Source organism: Panicum virgatum, chromosome 9K, assembly GCF_016808335.1.
Source record: "Panicum virgatum strain AP13 chromosome 9K, P.virgatum_v5, whole genome shotgun sequence".
NCBI classification, from domain to species: domain Eukaryota; kingdom Viridiplantae; phylum Streptophyta; class Magnoliopsida; order Poales; family Poaceae; genus Panicum; species Panicum virgatum.
This window is the reverse complement of record NC_053144.1, coordinates 70,668,272-70,687,477: the sequence shown is the minus strand read 5'-3', so window position 1 is coordinate 70,687,477 and position 19,206 is coordinate 70,668,272. Positions and strand designations below refer to the sequence as shown.

The window sequence follows — 19,206 nt, the reverse complement described above, 5'->3', positions numbered from 1 at the left end:
TTTTTCAATCATGGTAAAATTTCTCTAATAATAATAATAATAATAATAATAATAATAATAATCCTCATGAGTACTTTGACCTTGCTCTTTGGGGGCAAAAAAAGTAGGTTTAGCCTGTTTTAGGACTTTTTTTGGGGCAAAAAAGTTTAGCTTGTACTTTAGCCATTTGCTCTACATGTGTGGATCCCTTTAGGAAAAAAAAACAGGGCTAAAAGTGTGGGCTAAAGTTTTGCCATGAGATCCCCTAAGTACTACTGAGTACTACTGTGCTGAAGAGGAGTAGTAGAATTGTAGAAAGAAAAAATAACAGATAGGGGAGCGCGAGCAAGCAGGCAGAAGCAGCTTAGCTTGCAATTGCATTTCTGGTGGGCGGTACAATACATACAAATATAATCGTGCATCTTGTTCCGTAATAATAAAAAAAGAAAAGAATTGTGCATCGCCGCACTCGACGACAATGGATGGGATGTGGACAAGCGGAATCGCAAAGCACAAGGCTCGTCTCCTGTCCTACCTGCCTGTGCTTGCCAGCTGCATTCCCATTCATCCCCTCTTGCTAGCTGCTTGTAGTTGTAGGTGACGATGGGATCCCCTCCCCCCCTCCTCCTCCCCCTCCTGCTGCTGCTGCTTTCTTTCCCCGCTTCCTAAGATTCCTCCTTTCTCGCTCTCAAAAAAAAAAATCCTCCTTTCTCCACCCGCCCTTTCCTGCACTGCGCCGCAATGATTTGCGCCGCCGGCGTCACCACCCAATCCCGGCCTTGAGCCTAGAGCTGCCGGCCGACGACTACCTACCTACAAGGAGAAGATGTTCAAGCTGCATCGCCATCGCTCCTCGGACCGCGCCGGCGAGCGCTACGACTTCAGATTCTCCAACTTCCGCGCCGTCCAGGTCCGTCTGCCCTGCCCTGCCTTCCTGGTATATACCTTAGCTTAGCTTAGCTTTGGGGATTCCGTTCCCAGTGTGCCGCCCAGTCAGATGCGAATTCTCTAGTGCTCCTCGCCTGCATCGCTGACATACATATATGGGATTGGCTGGCCTTACATCAATGTGGGAACGGTCGATCCTCAATCTTACCTATGCCATGTTACTTAGTAGTAGTACTTGCCAGCCAGCCTTGCTGACGTACCTAGAATCAGCACTAAAGGAAAGAATCATATGCTGTGCTCAGATTACGCGTGATGCTTATGGCCAATCCTTGTGATACCATACCATACCATACCATGCCATCGGTGTGCTGTGCCCAGTGCTTCTGCCTTCTTAATTTCCTTCGAAATTCACTTTGTCATTTGTACGGTACAGTGTACTCGTGCCCCTCTTAAATTTATATTTATGCGCTTTTTCTTGCCCCTCTCCTGCCAATGATGCTTTCTCCAGACAGACAAGTCACTCCTGTTCATTTTAAGCGCACCCTAATTACGATGAAGGGGATGAAACACGACACTGCTCAATCGCGGCTACTTGTTTTCATGCTTCAAATCCGCTTTTGTGTTTTTCTTGCATAACACGTCCGGTTTCATATGCATTTCCTGGTGTTGATACCTTATCCATTTGTGTTCCACAGGTCCCTGCAGTATCAGACAGGCTCTTCCTTTCAATTGTCTCAGTGGATTCTGGAAAAACAATTGCAAAGTCCAGTAAAGCAGCTTCTCGAAGTGGAATATGCCAATGGCCTGACACCATATTGGAATCAATATGGTTTTCCAAGGATGAAGTCTCCAAAGAGTATGAAGAGTGTCAATACAAGATTATTGTTTCCGTGGTATGGAATACGTACAGATATTTTGCCACCTTACCTAGGCCTGGGCATCACGTTTCTGTTTCAATCTCAGTACCTCTGTACAGTCTTTCCTATTCCCGTTGCTGAGCTATGCCATGGTGCTGTTATGTTGCAGGGATCAACGAAATCTGGCATTCTTGGGGAGATTTTTCTAAACCTGTCTAATTTTCTGAATTTGGTGGATCCAACTGCTATCTCCTTGCCACTAAAGAGATGCAACTCTGGAACAGTTTTACAGGTGTGTTTGAGTTATTACATCTTTTCTTTTCCAAAGGCTATCCGGACGTTGCTTACATGATTTGGTAACCATAATGCTTGTATTATTTTCTACACCAGCTGCTTACGAACTACTGTTACATAAGTGCCTGTTTGCTACTTGGCACCGCGTCACAACGGTATCATAGTTGCTTATGTTGATGCCCCCTTTTTTTTCCTCGCTTGCAGCTTAAGGTTCAATGTCTTGGCACAAAGTCTAAGCTGAGGTAACCAAACTGACGCTTCAGTATTTCATTCTTGGCTAATTTTATATATTTTTTGCTTCCTCGAAAACTTGAATCTTCAAATTCCTCCTATTTCTATATAGTGGTGTCAGATCATTGAGAGACATGTCTCCCCGTCTTGAGGACCGTAGTCCAACGCCAACCAATGATGACATGGACAACAGATCAGATTGCTCCGATAGTATGTTCAACAGGGGTGTCCGTTCTTCATCAGAAAATCATCTGGGTGCAACTTATCAAGACGAACCTGGGAACAGGGTATGCTATTGTTTCAAACAATTTGCTCTATCCCAAGTGTAAGATAGAGGATAGGAGAGAATAATAGCTTGTATATTCCTCCAACCCTAGAAGGGTGGGTATAAATAGTATATACACATGGGCCTCTACACACATGGGCTCAATATACTCCAACACCCCCCCCCCCGCAGTCTAAACTACCGGCGCAGCGGTGTTCAAGACTGGACAACAAGAAAGCTAACACCCCCCCCCGCAGCCACAACTAGCCACCGGCTACGTTGAGGCTGGATCGAAACTCCGAGAAGGTCGACGAGGGCAGCCCCTTGGTGAAGATGTCAGCAAATTGGGAGGTAGTCGGGACATGGAGTACCCGAACATCGCCGATGGCGACTCTGTCGCGCACGAAGTGTAGGTCGATCTCCACGTGTTTCGTCCGCTGATGCTGGACGGGGTTGGTGGAGAGATACACGGCGCTGACGTTGTCGCAGTAGACGAGCGTGCTCTTGGCGAGCGGGCTGTGAAGCTCCGCCAAGAGCTGTCGTAGCCAGGACGCCTCCGCCACGCCGTTAGCGACAGCCCGGTACTCCGCCTCGGCACTGGAGCGGGAGACAACCGGCTGCCGCTTGGACGACCAGGAGACCAGGTTGCCGCCTAGGAAGACGGCGTAGCCGGAAGTGGAGCGACGAGTGTCCGGGCAGCCAGCCCAGTCAGCGTCGGTGTAGACTACCAGCTCAGCAGAGGACGAGCGGTGAAGCACCATGCCGAGGTCCACAGTGCCACGGACGTACCGGAGGAGACGCTTCAGCGCAGCAAGGTGTGACTCCCTGGGATCATGCATATGGAGACAGACCTGCTGAACAGCGTAGGTGAGGTCCGGCCTGGTGAAGGTGAGGTACTGCAAAGCGCCGGCCAGACTCCGGTAGGCAGTAGGATCAGCCACCGGATCACACAGATCAGCAGACAGCTTCGCCTGAGTGTCAACAGGAGTGGAGCAGGTCTTGCAATCAGTCATCCCAGCCCGCTCCAGGATATCGAGGGCGTACTGCCGCTGGTGAAGGAGAAGACCAGACGGGTGAGGCTCAACAGTGACGCCCAAGAAGTGGTGGAGCTGACCGAGATTCTTCATAGCGAACTCCTGCTGCAGAGAGTCCGCCAGAGGCGCAGGGCAGAGGAGCGGTCGGCGTTCAGGGGCGCGGCAGGGAAGGGCGCGGCGATGGCGACCTTGGCGGCGCGAGGAGCAGCGGCGCCAGCGGCCTCCGCACCCCCCGCGGCGGCGGCAGTGGCTGGATCTGGCGCGGGCGCACGGCCCCCCGCTGGCCCAGCGGCAGCAGCAGCCTCGGCGGCCGCCGCGGCCCCTGTGCCGGCGGCCGCGACCCCCGCGCGCGCGCCAGCGGCGGCGGCAGCGGCTGCGGGGTCGGGCAGCGGCTGCGGGGTCGGGCAGCGGCGACAGGGCCGCAAGAACGGCGGCGGGAGAGGGCTGCGCCGGCCGGATTGGCGGCCAGGAGGTCGGCGCAGTCGGAGCAGAGGAAGAGGGCAGGGAAGAGAGGGGAGGGAAGGAGGAGAAAGGGGGCGGCGGCGCCGGCTGCCGGCCGGCCATGGCGCCGGCGGCTACAGTAGCCGCGCCCAGGAAACCCTAACTGATACCATGTAAGATAGAGGATAGGAGAGAATAATAGCTTGTATATTCCTCCAACCCTAGAAGGGTGGGTATAAATAGTATCTACACATGGGCCTCTATACACATGGGCTCAATATACTCCAACACCAAGATTTTCCCCTCCATCCTGATTTATCATTAGACTGTTCTATGATGCCTTTAGAGTTGACTATGAAAACACCTCTCTGGATCCTTGAATCGAAAGAGAGATTGAGAGGGATCAAGAATCCTAATTCTTACCTTCCTTTTTCTTTCATTCCAAAAGTGCATAGAAATTATATTGCCAATTGCATCTAGCAAAATTTCAAATTTCACTGAAATTGTTAATCCGTTGAATTACAACAGAACACTAGGCAACATCGATATGGGTTCAACCTTGTGTTTGGAACACCCCATTTTGATGTTTCAATGGAAGAACCTGGATAGAAATGAAAGAACGAACCGGCCCCGGGATCTTTTTCCCCAAGCCGCTAACTGATGAAATCCTTTGCCTTTAGGAGTGATTACCCCGAAAATTTTAATTGCTTCAGTTATTGTCGGGTCCATATCACGCGTAAAAGTTACCACATGTTCTTAACTCTACTCAATGGTTATTCATAAATCTAGAAATTACATATAGAATTCACTAGTGATCAGCATACCACAAAATTCATTATGTGATACTATAAACTGCATGGAGTACAATGATGCGGAGATGATCCCATCCCCCCAAAAGGTTCCTCCATGGTTACACATGACCTGTATGTAATGCACATGGTACTCCAGTGTTGAATCTGGTGAACCTATCATCATTACCATCACCAATAAAAATCTTTTTAAGTAGTAAAGATATTTTTTGCATGGGAACTCCTGCATGCTCCACAAATTTGGATATGGAGTGCAATTTCACCATCAATAATTAATAATGACTTTGGTTAGATGGCATGCTCCATCAGAGTATTATGTGTTAATGATGATTACTTGTCATCCTTTTGTTTTCAGGAAACAAGTTTCTCAGCATCAGGGTCCCACCGGAGTTCTAATTCTGGAGATAGTACTGCAGATAGAACAAACTTCTCTCCTAGAGACAACTCTAACGGAGGACTTTATGTGGGAAGGCAGGATTCTGCTAGCTCCCATGCTAGTTATGTTAGTGCTGGCCGTGGTGATGATGGATTTAGATCCAACAATTCATCTTTCAGTTCTCGGGCTTCAGGTCCAACTGTGCTACAGGGGAGTACTCCAAAAACATTTGCTAACGGCCTTTCTCAGCTATCTATGGGGGCATCCGACTCATCTAAAGATATTCTTGAAGCTGCTGAAGAAACAATTGAGGAACTCCGTGATGAGGCAAAAATGTGGGAACGGCATTCTCGCAAGTTGAAGGCTGATCTAGAGTTGCTGAAGAAGGAATGTTCTGAAAAATCAAAGCAACAGGCTGAGCTAGCAGCTGAGCTGTCTGCTGCACAAGCTGAACAGGATTCCTATAGGCATGAAATTGAAGAATTAAAGTCATCCTTACAAGATGTAAACACACGACAAACAATTACAGGAACACCTAAGCGTACAAACTGGATAGACCTGCAGAAGGAACTTGAAGAGGAGGTGAAGTATCTGAAGGAATCAAATGCAGACTTAACCATACAAGTAAACAAGACTCAAGAGGCAAATATTGAGCTTCTTTCTATTCTTCAGGAACTTGAGGAGACCATAGAAGAACAGAGAGTAGAAATATCTAAGATTTCAAAGGTCAGGCAGACTGCTGATCCTCAAAATGGATTGTTAGTCAAAGAAGACACGGAGTGGGCTAAGAAACTATCAATGAAAGAGGGTGAAATCAAAATGCTGAGAGAGAAACTGGATCATGCTCTCAATGTTGGAAATGCAGGTGGGGCAGGTTCCAATGCCATTTATCTGGAATTGGAGAAAGAAAATGAAATTTTAAAGGCTAAAATACAAGAGCTTGAGAAAGACTGTTCTGAACTAACAGATGAAAATTTGGAGCTTATATATAAGCTGAAAGATAAGGGGGTGACAAAGGGGCAGGTTCCTCATATTTCAAACAGCAATGAGCTGCAATATGAGAAGCTTACATTGCGGATACATCAACTGGAGGAGGAACTTAGGAACAAGGAAATATTAAGAGATGGCAGCTTTTCTGAGTCATCAATGTCTAATGTAGACGAGTTACAGAGAAAATGTGCTGACCTTGAGATGAAGATGCTAAAGTTTAGGTCTCAAGCCTGTGAATTAGAAGAAAAGTTCCAAAAAAGCCAAGATGATTTGGAACAAAGAAATATCGAGTTATCTGAGCTGAGAAGGAAGATGAACGTTTTCCATTCATCAGAATCGGAAGTTAGCGAATCTGATGGTACAAGGAAGTACCAATCTAGAACAGCAGATCTAGAGGATACTGAATCTGAGACAGATATGCTGAAGGTGAGGTTTGAACTGCAACTACAGGAAAATGATAACCTGCGGCGTTCCAAGGTTGAAATGGAAAATTTCATTTCTGAAATTCAGGCAGAGAAGAGTCAGCTTGAGCAACGCCTGTCCGCATCACTTAAAGAAAGCAGCATCACTTCAAAATGCTTGGATGAAGTGCGGCAAGATATCATTGTGCTTTCCAGCAGCATAGATTCCCATGTTTCTGCTAATAAGGTTCTTGAGAGGAAGATAATTGAGCTAGAGAGCTGCAAAGCTGAACTAGAGTTGCATATATCGGAGCTGGAACAGGAAAACATAGAGCTGTCAGAACGGATATCTGGATTGGAAGCACAATTGACTTACCTGACGAATGAGAAGGAGTCAAGTGAGCTGCAGATGCATGACTCTAGATCTCTTATCGTTAATCTCAAAGATAAAGCAGAGCGGCAGCAATCAGAGATGGAAAGTCAGAGGCTCGAATTTAAGCAGAAACAACAAGAATCTCAAAGAAGATTGTCAGAAGCACAGGATGATTCTGAAGTTCTGAGAAGATCTAATTCTAAACTACAATCTACGGTTGAGAGTCTTATTGAAGAGTGCAGTTCTCTTCAGACTCTAATAGCTGATCTGAAGAAGCAGAAGTTGGAATTGCACGGTCATCTTACGCAAAAAGAGCAGGAGCTGGATGAGTCAAAAAAAAGGAACTTTGATTTTAGCAAAACAGTGGAATTCCTTGAGACAAAGCTTTCCTCACTACAGAAGGACATTTCTTCTAAAGAGCAGTCTTTATTGTCAGAGCTGGAGAGTATATTCCAGGAGCACATGGAACAAGAAGAAAGAATTAATCGTGTGCATTTCATGCTAAATAAGATAGAGAATGAAAAGACTCTAGAAGTAGAGAATCTTGAGAGGGAGGTCATCAGCCTCACTGCACAGGTCTCCTCCACACACGAGGAGCGAGAAAATGCCACACTGGATGCTATCCGAGACGTATCTGTCCTGCGAGCAGACAAGGCTAAACTTGAGGCCAGTCTCCAAGATGTCAGTGCGCAATTGAGGCATTATGAGTCTCAGTTGGAAGACCTTCGTAAGGAGTCTAAAAATAAAATTAAAGGGTTAGTTGATTCCCTTAATGCTTCCAAACAGAGTGAGGAAATGTTGGCAGCAGATGCTGAACATATGAAAAAGTTGATGGAAGCTGCTAAATCCAACGAAGATATGTTAAGGAAGGCTTCTAATGAACTAGAACTGAAGCTTAAATCCAGTGATTACGAGAAACAGCAAATGCTTGAAGAAATATCTGGTCTGAATCTGCAGGTCCAGAAGATGATGAATATTCAAGACGAGGTTTTCAAACTTCATAGTTCTCTTGATGAGGCTAAGTTCCAAAAAGGAAAACTGGAGGAGCTTCTGCATTCGGTGACTGAGGAATGTGAAGAACTAAAGGCACAGAAGGCTATGCTAACAGATAAGATTTCCAACATGCAGGAGTCTTTAAAAAATGGTGAAGAAGAAAGACGAAGCAGAATAGCTATGCAGGCAAAGCTCGTGAGGTTGGAGAGTGATCTATCAGCATCGGAAGCATCACATGTACATGAAGCAGAATTAAAGAACGAGCTTAGTAGGATCAAGAGATCAAATAGCGAGTACCAGAGGAAGTTACAATCTCTCGAGCAGGAAAATGAGGATCTCACCAGAAGAGTTCAAGTTATGGAAAAAGGGTTCGAGAAAATGCCCCACATTAAAGAAGAGAACCTTGGAAATCAGGTTAGCCATATAAAGTACTTTGATGAATAAACAATTCCACAGTGTTGATGTTCCTATCTGCTTGTACCTGCAGGAGACTGGAGGAGATGATCAGACAGCCATTCAGTCAAAAATTCAGGTGCTGGAAAGTAAGCTTGCAGAGGCGTTAGAGGAAAATAAGTTGTACAGAGCTCAACAAAAGAGGTACACCTTGCATTCCAAGCTTAAATGTGTCCTTTGTGATGTTCACTATACACAGAATGATAGAATTGGTGTTAATAGCTATTCTGTTCTCTTTTGTTATGACTAGTAACTAATTCCTCAATCCAGAAGACTATAATGAACTGAAGCATCGGTAACTACATGTTCAGATAGTGCCTTTTTTTGTGGACTTTGATTTTCCATCTAACCTTAAATTAAGAGCCTTTTATTGGTCCATCAAGAGTTACCACAAATTATAGCATTGGAGCTACCAAAATTGAGCTGTAATTTTAATACCTTGTAGTACTTCTTGATAGACCATAAAAGGGTCTAAAATAAAATGAAATTTGGCGACCTTGCAATACACTGATAGTGTATATGAAAGATAAGCTCACTGAGATGGCTCTTTACTGGCAGACCACTGCCTACCCAATTTTTCTTATGGCAAAGATTGTGTGATCTGTTGTGCTTGGCCTAGTGTTTGTCTAATCTATTGTGCATTGCCTTGTGACTTGGCAGTAATTCTACATATCACATAGAAATGCTTGAATGGGCTTAGTATCATGCATGACTAGCTAACAGAAATCTTGGCAGTAATTTTATAGTTTTCTGCCAGCCTTAGACTAAGAAGATGACAATTTCTTTTCCTTTTTCTCTTATGTACAGTCCGATGCCTGAGGGGCAATCTGCTGGTGGAGATGGCAAGGAGGGTAACACAGATAGGGTTTTGCAACTGGAAGGAGAGCTGAGAGATATGAAGGAACGGCTACTCAACATGAGCTTGCAGTATGCAGAAGTGGAGGCTCAGAGGGAACGCTTAGTGATGGAGCTTAAAGCTGTTAAGAAAGGGCGATGGTTTTAGCGTAATGGGGAACTGTGGCCTGCCATTACCTTGAGACTGACAACACAGGTACTGCGTTTAATTACCATTGTCTGTGTCCAACTATGAGTGATATTTGGATGTATCCACCAGCATTTCCAGCGGAACTGTTTAAAATTTGCCATCAAAAGGATTCCATTGTCGACTTTTTGGTGCTCGGTGCTCACTCGGACACCTCTTTTCATCAACTGCCAAGTCTTAAAATGTGTCTGATTCCACAGATGAGCACCATCAAGCCTTGTGTCCGTGCAGTAAGAATGCGAAATTTCTGTCAGATTATCATGTGAGAGTGGACATGCAAGTGCAGAGCCAAATGCGATGAGCACTGGACTTGGTAGCTGGTGCTGGAGGATGCGCACCAAGACAGAAAGGTCTGTGCGATGCGGTGGACTGTGAGCCTGTGACTATACCCCCATCCCTTGAGGATGCGGCCCCTACACTATGAGCTAGCCTGCTCACTATGATATGATGATCCCATTTTTAACCTATTGATATTTATTTGTGATGGCATGCCTTTTTATCCAGCTGACTGGAGGTGATGGTCATCAGTTGTTGATATGGTTACTCGGTTGACCCTCCTTCAGTTTTACTAGTACATGATTATTAAGCCAGCCTTAATTGTTAATAAATGTAGTTTGTTTTTTTCGTGGTCGGACCATTGTACTACTAGTACATACAGGCATTATATTACACTTATCATCACACATTCTATTGTACTAGTTTGAGTGTACAACAATATTGCTCCTGCAAGGCAGCTGTAAAAAGTTTTTACAGCGAATGAAAATGGATAATGTTTAAGTTGGCCGTTAAGTGCGACCTTTTGTACTTTATATGTTTATATATCCCTCCCAGGGTGAGGTAATCTCAGTTGGTGATTGTGATGGAAGCGAGGCATGTGTTGACATGTCCAAGGCTGCTGCAGCTGCATGATTACGCTGACGCCCATCTTCATGTAGCAATGCCCTGCAAAAGATGCCTTGGGAATGGCTGGGGATTTGTTTTATTTATTTTATTCCCCAGGACAGATGGTACATGGGGCAATCGATCGTGGTGTTTGTTAGTAACACGTACTAGCCGACTTATTCACCACACATGATTACACCATCATCATCTCGAAGATAAGATCATGTCCTGAAATGTGTCTCAAGTCAAAGTAGTCTAAGTTTGATCAAATTTTAGAGAAGAATATTAGCATCTAACACATCACATAACTAAATTATGAAAATATATTTCATAATGAATCTAAATATTCTCATTTGACATTAATATTATTACTTTTTTTCTATAAACTTGGTCAAACTTAAAATTGTTTGATTTAGAAAAAACTCAAAATACCTTACATTTCAGGACGGAGGGAGTAGATTGGTAGGAGTAGCACGCAGTAATAATTAATGATATACTAATTTAGATATATGGAGCTAAGCTAATTTATAAGATCGGAGCTTGTAATAATAAGCAGGTGAAGTAGCAGTGAACTATATATATGTAGCTAGTCAGTGGTCCAGAAGATGAGATATATAGAGGTCTGCAATCTTGCATCCCGGTCCGGGCCCGTCCGATCTCTTGGATCACTCGCTTCATTCACTTTATACTCTGCCAATGCAAGCAAACCGTGCATTGTCCATGCATGTGTGCTGTAGTCTGGAGAGTGACAGTGGCCAAGCAAATGGGTTGGCTTGGCCTCGAGCGTCACTGAAACAGAGGCTTGAGATCGAGGAGGCATCATGCAGTGCAGCGGATCGATCATCTCCATGTCGTCCTAGCTCGATTGTAGGCCACATGCATCTCCTCGTAACTTGTCCTCGATCTTAGGCCATGTACGGTGGCCAACAAGCAGGGGACAGCAGAAAAAAAAGCACCCACAGACAACGCTGCCGCTGTTTCCTCCTGCCTGTTGGAATTAGAGGCAAATTACGGTTCATTTTAATCCAAAATATGAGATAAAAATGTTGATAACAGAAACAGAAGCATTGTGCTGCTTGCTATGGAGACAACAAACATAAACAGAAAGTTAATTAATCTAACACTGCTTGCTCTGCAGTGATTTCTTCGCCGCAATGCAATGATCGATCATAGAATATATATATATATATATATATATATATATATATATATATAATGCAAGCAGCAGCTAGTAGCTAGCATCGCATTGGATACCAATTAATAATTAGCAAATAAAGGTGTAGCATGCATATGAAACTGATAGATGGGTACAAGGAGAAAGAAACAAATCACAAATGACAGATCCATCGAAGATATATATACTAGCTGGAGAAACTGCCAAGGAAGTTGAAGGATGGATACGCTAGTTTGTTTCCTGGCGAGATGCATGGATGACTATGCATGTTCGCTGGGCTGGAGCTGGTGGCCGGTGCTGGAGTGGTGTGAGATAAAAATACTATTGACTTGCAACCGGTTCGCGTCCAATTGCAATTGGATTGGTCTGAGTCGCAACAGGCTGGGTGTGGCGCTGTGGAGACTATAGTCGAGGATTTGGCGGCTACGGCACGGAAGGTAGCGCGCGATCGGCGGATGATCGACATGCGTACGTGCACTCGATTATTATATATAGATAGATCCTCCGATTTATCGTTTTGCCGCCGCGCCTCCGGATCGTCGACGTGCCCATGCATACTGTATACATAGCTAAATATAAGGAATCATCATGACTTGCTTTATCTTTACCTACCTATAAAGAGCTGACTATTTCTGCAGTATTTTGACTTTTGGTCCGTCATTAATCATTGACAAGTGGGGAAAAAAAACACCTTCTATCTGCTCTCGCGGCACCAACCCAGTCCGATCGACGCGATCTACAATAGCTGTCTGCCGTGCCGCTCCTCCCCGTCCGTGGTGGTTCTCAACACCGTGCGCTTCCCTTACCAATCCGTTCCTCCTTAACTCCGTCGCGCCCTGTGCCCACGGCGCTCGCAGATGACACAGCCATCGCCTGTCAGGGAGGACCAGCACGCATGAGGATCCCGCCGTAGAAGGAATTGGCCGGAGGCGAGGACGACGACCCTGCTTCTCCTGCTGGGACCAAACGGACGATGATACAAGACTCCCCTGATGACGGCAAGTGACGGGGGAGGAGTAGCATGATGAGGATCTTGCTGGTTTTCGATGAGGATCCGGCTTGTCCATAAGCTCATGCTCCGTCGCCTGCAGTTGCGGACGTGCTGCCCATTTGCCATGGCCGACTTGACATCAACGTAGGGATGCTACTGATTTTGCTACTTATGAAATGCAACCCCGTTCGCCGCTGGATTGAGAGGCAACGCACGGGCAATGTTGCCTAGTCTATACCTATTTCTAAAGCAAGTAAGCAATCCTTCATGTGTTCTGCCTACCTTCAAGTTTCCTTCGTTCGTTGTTCGTTCGTCCGTCCGTCCGTCACACAAAGTCCGAGCGTACGCTTTGTTATCCACACGTAGTTGGAATCAAATTCTAATTGGAACACGGATAAATCAATCATAATACGGATAAATCAAATTCTAATTTGTTATCCGAGCGTCCGGACAAATCAATTAGATTTCTAATTGGAACACGGATAAATTAATCATAATACAGACAATCAATGTTTCACACAATTGCAGCACAATTTGTACATGAAGTGAACGAATATAAAGTTGATCGTACTGTATATGTCTATTATATTACCCGTAGCAACGCACGAGCACTGTGCTAATTAGCAATAATAGAGATATGGCCTCCAGTGGCAACGGACGAACCAAGAAAGAGGACTACAGTATCAGGAGTTTTGATAACCACCCATGCATCATTATCCGGTCCTTGCATTGCAAACTCTTGCATTGGTTCGCCTCGGGATCTGCCCTCTTCTCTTCTCGCTCCCAAGCAATGAAGCAAAGAAAACCAAAGCAATGCAATGCAATGCAATGCAACGCAACCTCCTTCATTTCCTTCCTTCTCTGCCTCACTACTACATGCATACTTCTCTGCCTCTAGCTAGCTACTTATACCCCTGCGGGCATACTTCCCCTCCTGGCCAGCTGACAGCGACGCCACGCCCGCACTGGCAGTGGACATGGACGACGACGTCCGCGCCAAGACCAGGTCCTGCGCCGCCGCCGGCGAGACCTCGGCGTCCCGGATCATCGCCCAGTGGGCCGCGCGCCGCCGCCAGGCGTGCCTTCTCACCACGCTCGACCGCCCCGACCGCGAGTCCGAGCTCATGGCGCTCGCGCGCCTCCACGCGGTCTCCATGCTCGACGCCTCCTTTCTTCACTGCGGAGAAGGGCGAGGTGGCGGAGGACGGCGCGCGCGGTCGCCGGAGCGCGCTCTGGTTAGGCGCATTGCCAGGGAGTGGGCGGCCGCCGGCGGTGCAGGCCAGGGCGGCGCCGCACGGGGGCGGGGGCGAGCCGAGGAGGAATGGCTGGGCGAGACCGAGCGCGAGCGGGTGCGCTCCGTCCGAGAGCGCGTCCGCATCATGGCGGCCACCGACCACCAGCAGGGCGAGCTGACCTGCAGGCTCCGCGGCCGGCACGCCGATCACGTCGTCACGCGCATGGCCAGGGAGCGCCAGCGAGAGCTGCAGGGCCTCTCGGAGCACCGCGCCGTCTCCGCCTTCGCTCACCGCGGTCGCATTCAGGTCAAATGTTGTGTTGCATCATTTGCATGCATAGCATTGTTGTAGTAAGACGAGCTAATTAAGTTTGTAGCTAAAGTAGAAAAGGCATTTCGTTTCTTATGAGACATTATCAACTTTATAAGGTTCAAGCTTGATTTGCCATCTCTTATATATCTGTGGATTCAGAAGCGACTCCTGCTAGAAATTAAAACGTGCTACTGATTGACATCTTGCTTGTTTCACTGAATAATCTTAGTCTTGTCTTGAATTGTCCTCTAAGAGTGTTTAATTTCATTGAATTGATAGTTATTATTTTTCAGTCTTTCCTCCGAGGTAGATTCTTTCGTAGCGGGAGGCCTATGAATGATGAGAGACCAAACTCTATGGCAGCCAGAGAACTAGGACAGCTTAGACAGTGTCATCCAGTCTCTAGATTGAGGTATGGCTTCCTTTGCCTGGCATGATATCCTCATTGTTGGTCTTCCTGTTGCTGACCTTAGCTTTCCCAGGATGGGTTTTGCATCATCCAATAGAAAATTACAAAGGAAAAAAATCTTGGGTCAATAAGTAGCGGAAGGAACACAATTTTTGTTGTCACATGGCAATTTTACTTCATTTAGTATACTGTTTTCCATTTCCAGTAGTATAGTTGAGATGCATCAGATGTTATTGACATTTTGATTACTGACAATTTGCTGTTCTTGACTAGGGAAGAGGTTCACTTTCAGACAGAAAGTATCGCCAGCTATCAATCAAGTTCAGGAGAATTGTCTACTGAAAACAATCCTGTCAGTAATGACAACCATCATGTGCACAATGCAACTCGCGAGTATGAAATCAGGACAAATCGATCGATGGAAGATGAAGTTGCGCATGTCGAAATTACTGTACCTGACGGTAATAATGATGTTCTGCAGAATGATTTTCACCAAGAACAAATACAGCAATATGAAGAGTATTCAGATTCACGGTCCTCAGAGCAGGACAGTGAGCAATCTGTGTCTTCTACCTCTTCTACTGAATCTGGCAACAGCATGCAACACGAAGCTGAAACGGATTTGCCATGGTCAAGGGATATTTCTGGGACTGAGGATGGACAAGACAGCACCTTCCTACTCCTACATAGAGAGGAGGAAATGGAATGGCATGCCATTGAATCTCATGAAGAGGAACCACAGTGGCAATTAAGTCCAAGTTTGGATTCTACCACCAGGAATAGGTTTAGTCCACCGGAAGATGATGTTTATGGAGTTGAGCTAAGAGAACTCTTAAGCAGGTAGTACTGTATATAGTTGTTGCACAATTCACGCAATCTAATAAGTTTAATTTGGTCCTGATGGAAACTCATGCATTGCATACTAGTAATTAATATACCTCGGCCGATCCTTTTGTTTGTATAGGCGAAGTGTGTCAAATCTTCTTAGCAGCGGCTTCCGTGAAAGTCTGGACCAGCTCATTCAGTCCTATGTTGAGAGGCAAGAGCATGATTGGGATTTCGAAGGGCAGAGAGCAGCAAGCAGTGGTGTACTCAACGAAGATGGTCCTATTGAGATCATCAGGATGGACGAACCAACTCGGGATGAGAGACCCCAGCCTTCGACGATTGCGCTATCTGATGAGCAACGTGATGAATGGCAGATTGGATTGGCCCATCATAACTGGAGCCAACAGACCATGCATCGCTCTGAATTCGTGAGTCATCGCTCTGAATTCCTGAATACCAATAATAAATAGAGTAAATACCATGCATGCTTGAAAATAATCTGTTTGGCATGCATGCAGGACTGGGACGCCATCAATGTTCTGCGAGATGAGCTGAGTGGAGTGCAGAGAGGAATGAGCAGCATGCAGCAGATGCTGGAAGCGTGCATGGAGATGCAGGTCGAGTTGCAGCGGTCCATCAAACAGGAAGTTTCTGCTGCTCTGAACCGATCGTTAACCATGCCCATGCGAGGTGCTGCTGCTTATTGCTCTCTCTTATTATTCCATTGGATCTGGTAGGTCTCATGCATGCATGTTATATATGCTGCAATACGCACAGATGATGATGAGGCGTTAGAGGATGGGTCGTCACAGACGACACAGTGGAAGCTCGCAAGGAAAGGGACATGCTGCATCTGCTGTGATAACCAGATTGACTCGCTTCTGTACAGGTCAGTCAGCTTATCTGTACTGTACTCTACACGACACCCACTAGCTACTTGTTTTCATTCGATCCATCACAAATAAAATGCAAGGCAACACATGCATGCTGCAGATGTGGGCATATGTGCACCTGCTCAAAGTGCGCAGGCGAGTTGCTCCACGGGGTCGGCAAATGCCCGCTGTGCCGAGCGCCTATAGTTGAGGTCATCCGAGCCTACTGCATCATGTGATCCGAGCCGGCCTATAGTAGAGGAGGTTCATTTTTGACACTAATCTCTCTCTGGAGGCTTTCACTTGAGTTTTATTATTACTGCAGCAGGCAAGGCAACAGCTGTATCAGCAGATTAGGGATGGTGGGCTAGATCTGAAACTTGTAGCTTGCTAATGTAATGTGGAGGCTTGTATGTAATCCAGTAGCCGTGTAATGGAATAAAGTGATCCATGCTAGCACCAGTAGTCTTGGCTGGCAGTAGTCTGCATCTTTGAAGAAGGAAGAATCCATCCAGAAATGTCATGCTCATGCATGGGGACACAAGGACATCACACATGACAGCAATCAGGATCCGCCTCTGGAGTAACTGACGCAAAGAAAGCCGATTCGAGGCACATCACCTCACCTAACATTCAGCATCGGCCTCGACCTCTGAATCTGCTGCTGAAACAAGTGACAAGAAGGTGCCGATCGATCGCGAGTTCTGATCGGGTCAGATCAGGTGCCGACAGCTTCTTCATTCTTCCAGGCCAAGGCCGTGTTTGGTTGCAGTCTGTAAAATTTTTGAAAAGACATCTTTTTATATTTGAAGTACTAAACATAGACTAATCACAAAAATAATTACAGAATTCGTCTGTAAATCGCGAGACGAATCTAATGAGCCTAACTAATCCGTCATTAGATGTTATTTACTGTAGCATTAATGTAGTAATTTAGCGTCTGATTACAGCCTAATTAGGTTCATTAGATTCGTCTCGCCATTTACAGACAGCAGTCGCAATGCGTTTTTTATTTCGTCTAAATTTAAGTCTCCATGCAGGTGCCGGAATTTTTTTTTGGAATTTTGGTTTTGGAAACCAAACACGGCCCAAATCCGCGCTCGGATGAACATGAGGTTGGAGTTGCTCCAAGCAAGCAAGCAGGCTAGTTTTATTTTAATTTGGTGGGTTCAGACTTGTTTGTTTTGTTTTGTTTATGATGACTAACAAAGGTGATGGTGATGGTGATGGATGGGATCGCTATCGCCCTCTGCCTCTGCCTCTCTCCACCCAACCCGGCAACGATATATATATATATATATTCTGGTGGACGAGGAGGTTGGCACGTCGTGCGCAGGATCGCCTCTCTATATATCCTCCTCTTTCTTCTTCTTCTTCTTCTTTTATATGCGTAGAAAGAAAAGAAAAAGAAAAGGCAGCGACAATAATATGATCCTGCCTGCTAAGCAAAGATAAGCTAAGATAAGCTGAGCTGCCCATGGCGGATTGACGAGACGTGGTACAGATGAAGGATCACGCTGCTGCTGCGGCTGTATCCGAATCCCATGGATGATGGATGCTCAGGCTCAGGGGATTTTTATTATTAATGTTATAAAAATATTATGTCAGTTTAGGACAAACTTGAGTGGAGCTTTGCTTGCTGCTTATGACGAGCACATGGGTGATGGATCGCGGTGCTCTTTCGATGGATGGATTATTGTTATTGTTATTTTTTTTTGAAGAAGAAAATCCAAAGATGAAAGGATAATGGTTCTGACACTAGAGTACTGTATATCCTTTATTTTAAACGTGGTGGAACTAGTACTGCGACTAGGCACCCAATGTTATGTTTTGATGAAAAACAATATACAAAACATGCGCAACCAATGAGTGGGAGCACATGTTTCTTTTTTTTTCTTTTTGTTTTTCAAAAGAAGAAGAAGTAGTAGTACTCCTAGTAGAGTAGAGAGTGCGACGGAAGGGCAGGGCAAGCATGATTGGCTTGGCAGTGGGCAGTGGCTTAAGCTTATCTCGAGCTGCGGCTCCCATCTGCAGCCACCCAAAACCAAACCAAACGAGGAAAGCAAGCTTTGAATTCAAAGCAAAGCAAAGCAGGCTTCCCGTCTCCTTCCTCCTTGCTTGCTTAGGTTCCTTCCTTCCACTGCACACCACAGCACGCGTCTTCTCCATTCACTTGACGGATACCTCCTCCTCCTCCTCCTCCTCCTCCTCCTCCTCCTCCTTATATAGCTAGGATCGGAAGGAGTAGCTACCTAGCACACACGCACGTCTCCACCTCGATCGATCACCCGCACCAACCACTTCCTCATTCTCTTAATTGCTTGCTCAATTTATTAAAAAGAAGAAAATTGCTTGCTCAAGCGCAAGTCAAGCTCAAGCAGCTGAGCATGGCGGCGTCTCCCGAGTTCTACAAGCCCGCCGCCGCCGCCGCCTTGTCGTCCCCCTGCGCCGAGGACCACTACCACCGCTACGATGACACCAGCAGCTGCCGGACGCCGACGGGGAGCGGAATCAGCTACCTCAAGGAGCCCACCACCTGCCCGCCGGCGCCCAGGAAGCCCTTGTGCAAGAAGCGCCTCTTCCTCTTCAAACAAGGCGACCGCGACACGGAGGCGGAGGCGGAGGTCCGGCCCCCGGCCACCGCCACCCTCATCAGCCTGCGCCTCGACGACCTGGAGCGCATCTTCCGCCCCCACCCAAACGCCGCCGACAAGCGGCGACGCACCGCCTCCACCTGCTTCTTGGATGCAACCACTTCTTAACTTGTTATTACTAGTAGCCGCTGCATGCTTAATCAAGCTTAGCCAACCCACAAAATGTACTTAATATGCTTCAAATCAATAATGTACCGTTCCTTCACTGCTGTAATGTAGTAAATCAAAGTTGCCCTGCCAAATACATACACTCTCTGAAATCTCAAATTAGTATGTTTATCTATTTTTTTTCGTTTCTTTTCCAACTTTGCCGCTTTCATTCAGACCAGATCGATTGCAGATTGCGGAAAGCAAGGTTGGCCTGGGTCGGTCAGCGCCCACCACCACTCCACCAATGGCTCTGGTTCCTAGCTAGAGTACCTG

The 19,206-nt window shown here is 46.3% G+C and overlaps 3 protein-coding genes across 5 annotated transcripts; all 3 read left to right on the top strand.

The window, feature by feature from the left end:
• The first annotated feature begins 464 nt into the window (after positions 1–464).
• Positions 465–10,215, top strand: LOC120647620 (paramyosin-like). 2 transcript variants are annotated; one of them, XM_039924479.1, is made up of 9 exons: positions 485–889; positions 1,563–1,760; positions 1,894–2,016; positions 2,223–2,260; positions 2,362–2,536; positions 5,154–8,345; positions 8,419–8,528; positions 9,192–9,435; positions 9,627–10,215. In XM_039924479.1, the coding sequence occupies exons 1-8, from the start codon at positions 806–808 to the stop codon at positions 9,385–9,387; spliced, it is 4,116 nt and encodes a 1,371-aa protein (XP_039780413.1). In that variant the 5' UTR covers positions 485–805; the 3' UTR covers positions 9,388–9,435; positions 9,627–10,215. The 2 variants fall into 2 exon arrangements, with proteins under 2 accessions (XP_039780412.1, XP_039780413.1); XM_039924478.1 differs by having other exon boundaries at positions 465–889; positions 9,192–10,215.
• Positions 10,216–13,271: 3,056 nt separating this feature from the next.
• LOC120647619 (E3 ubiquitin-protein ligase LRSAM1-like) lies at positions 13,272–16,594 on the top strand. Of its 2 annotated transcripts, none has more exons than XM_039924477.1 (7): positions 13,272–14,014; positions 14,314–14,432; positions 14,703–15,269; positions 15,394–15,685; positions 15,776–15,947; positions 16,035–16,146; positions 16,231–16,594. In XM_039924477.1, exons 1-7 carry the CDS (start codon positions 13,451–13,453, stop codon positions 16,334–16,336), a joined length of 1,932 nt encoding a protein of 643 aa, XP_039780411.1. In that variant the 5' UTR covers positions 13,272–13,450; the 3' UTR covers positions 16,337–16,594. The 2 variants fall into 2 exon arrangements, with proteins under 2 accessions (XP_039780411.1, XP_039780410.1); XM_039924476.1 differs by having other exon boundaries at positions 13,274–14,014; positions 16,251–16,594.
• A 1,524-nt stretch (positions 16,595–18,118) lies between these two features.
• On the top strand, positions 18,119–19,066 carry LOC120647618 (cyclin-dependent protein kinase inhibitor EL2-like). The gene has a single exon (XM_039924475.1). The coding sequence runs from the start codon at positions 18,517–18,519 to the stop codon at positions 18,889–18,891; it is 375 nt and encodes a 124-aa protein (XP_039780409.1). The 5' UTR covers positions 18,119–18,516; the 3' UTR covers positions 18,892–19,066.
• The last annotated feature ends 140 nt before the right edge of the window (positions 19,067–19,206 follow it).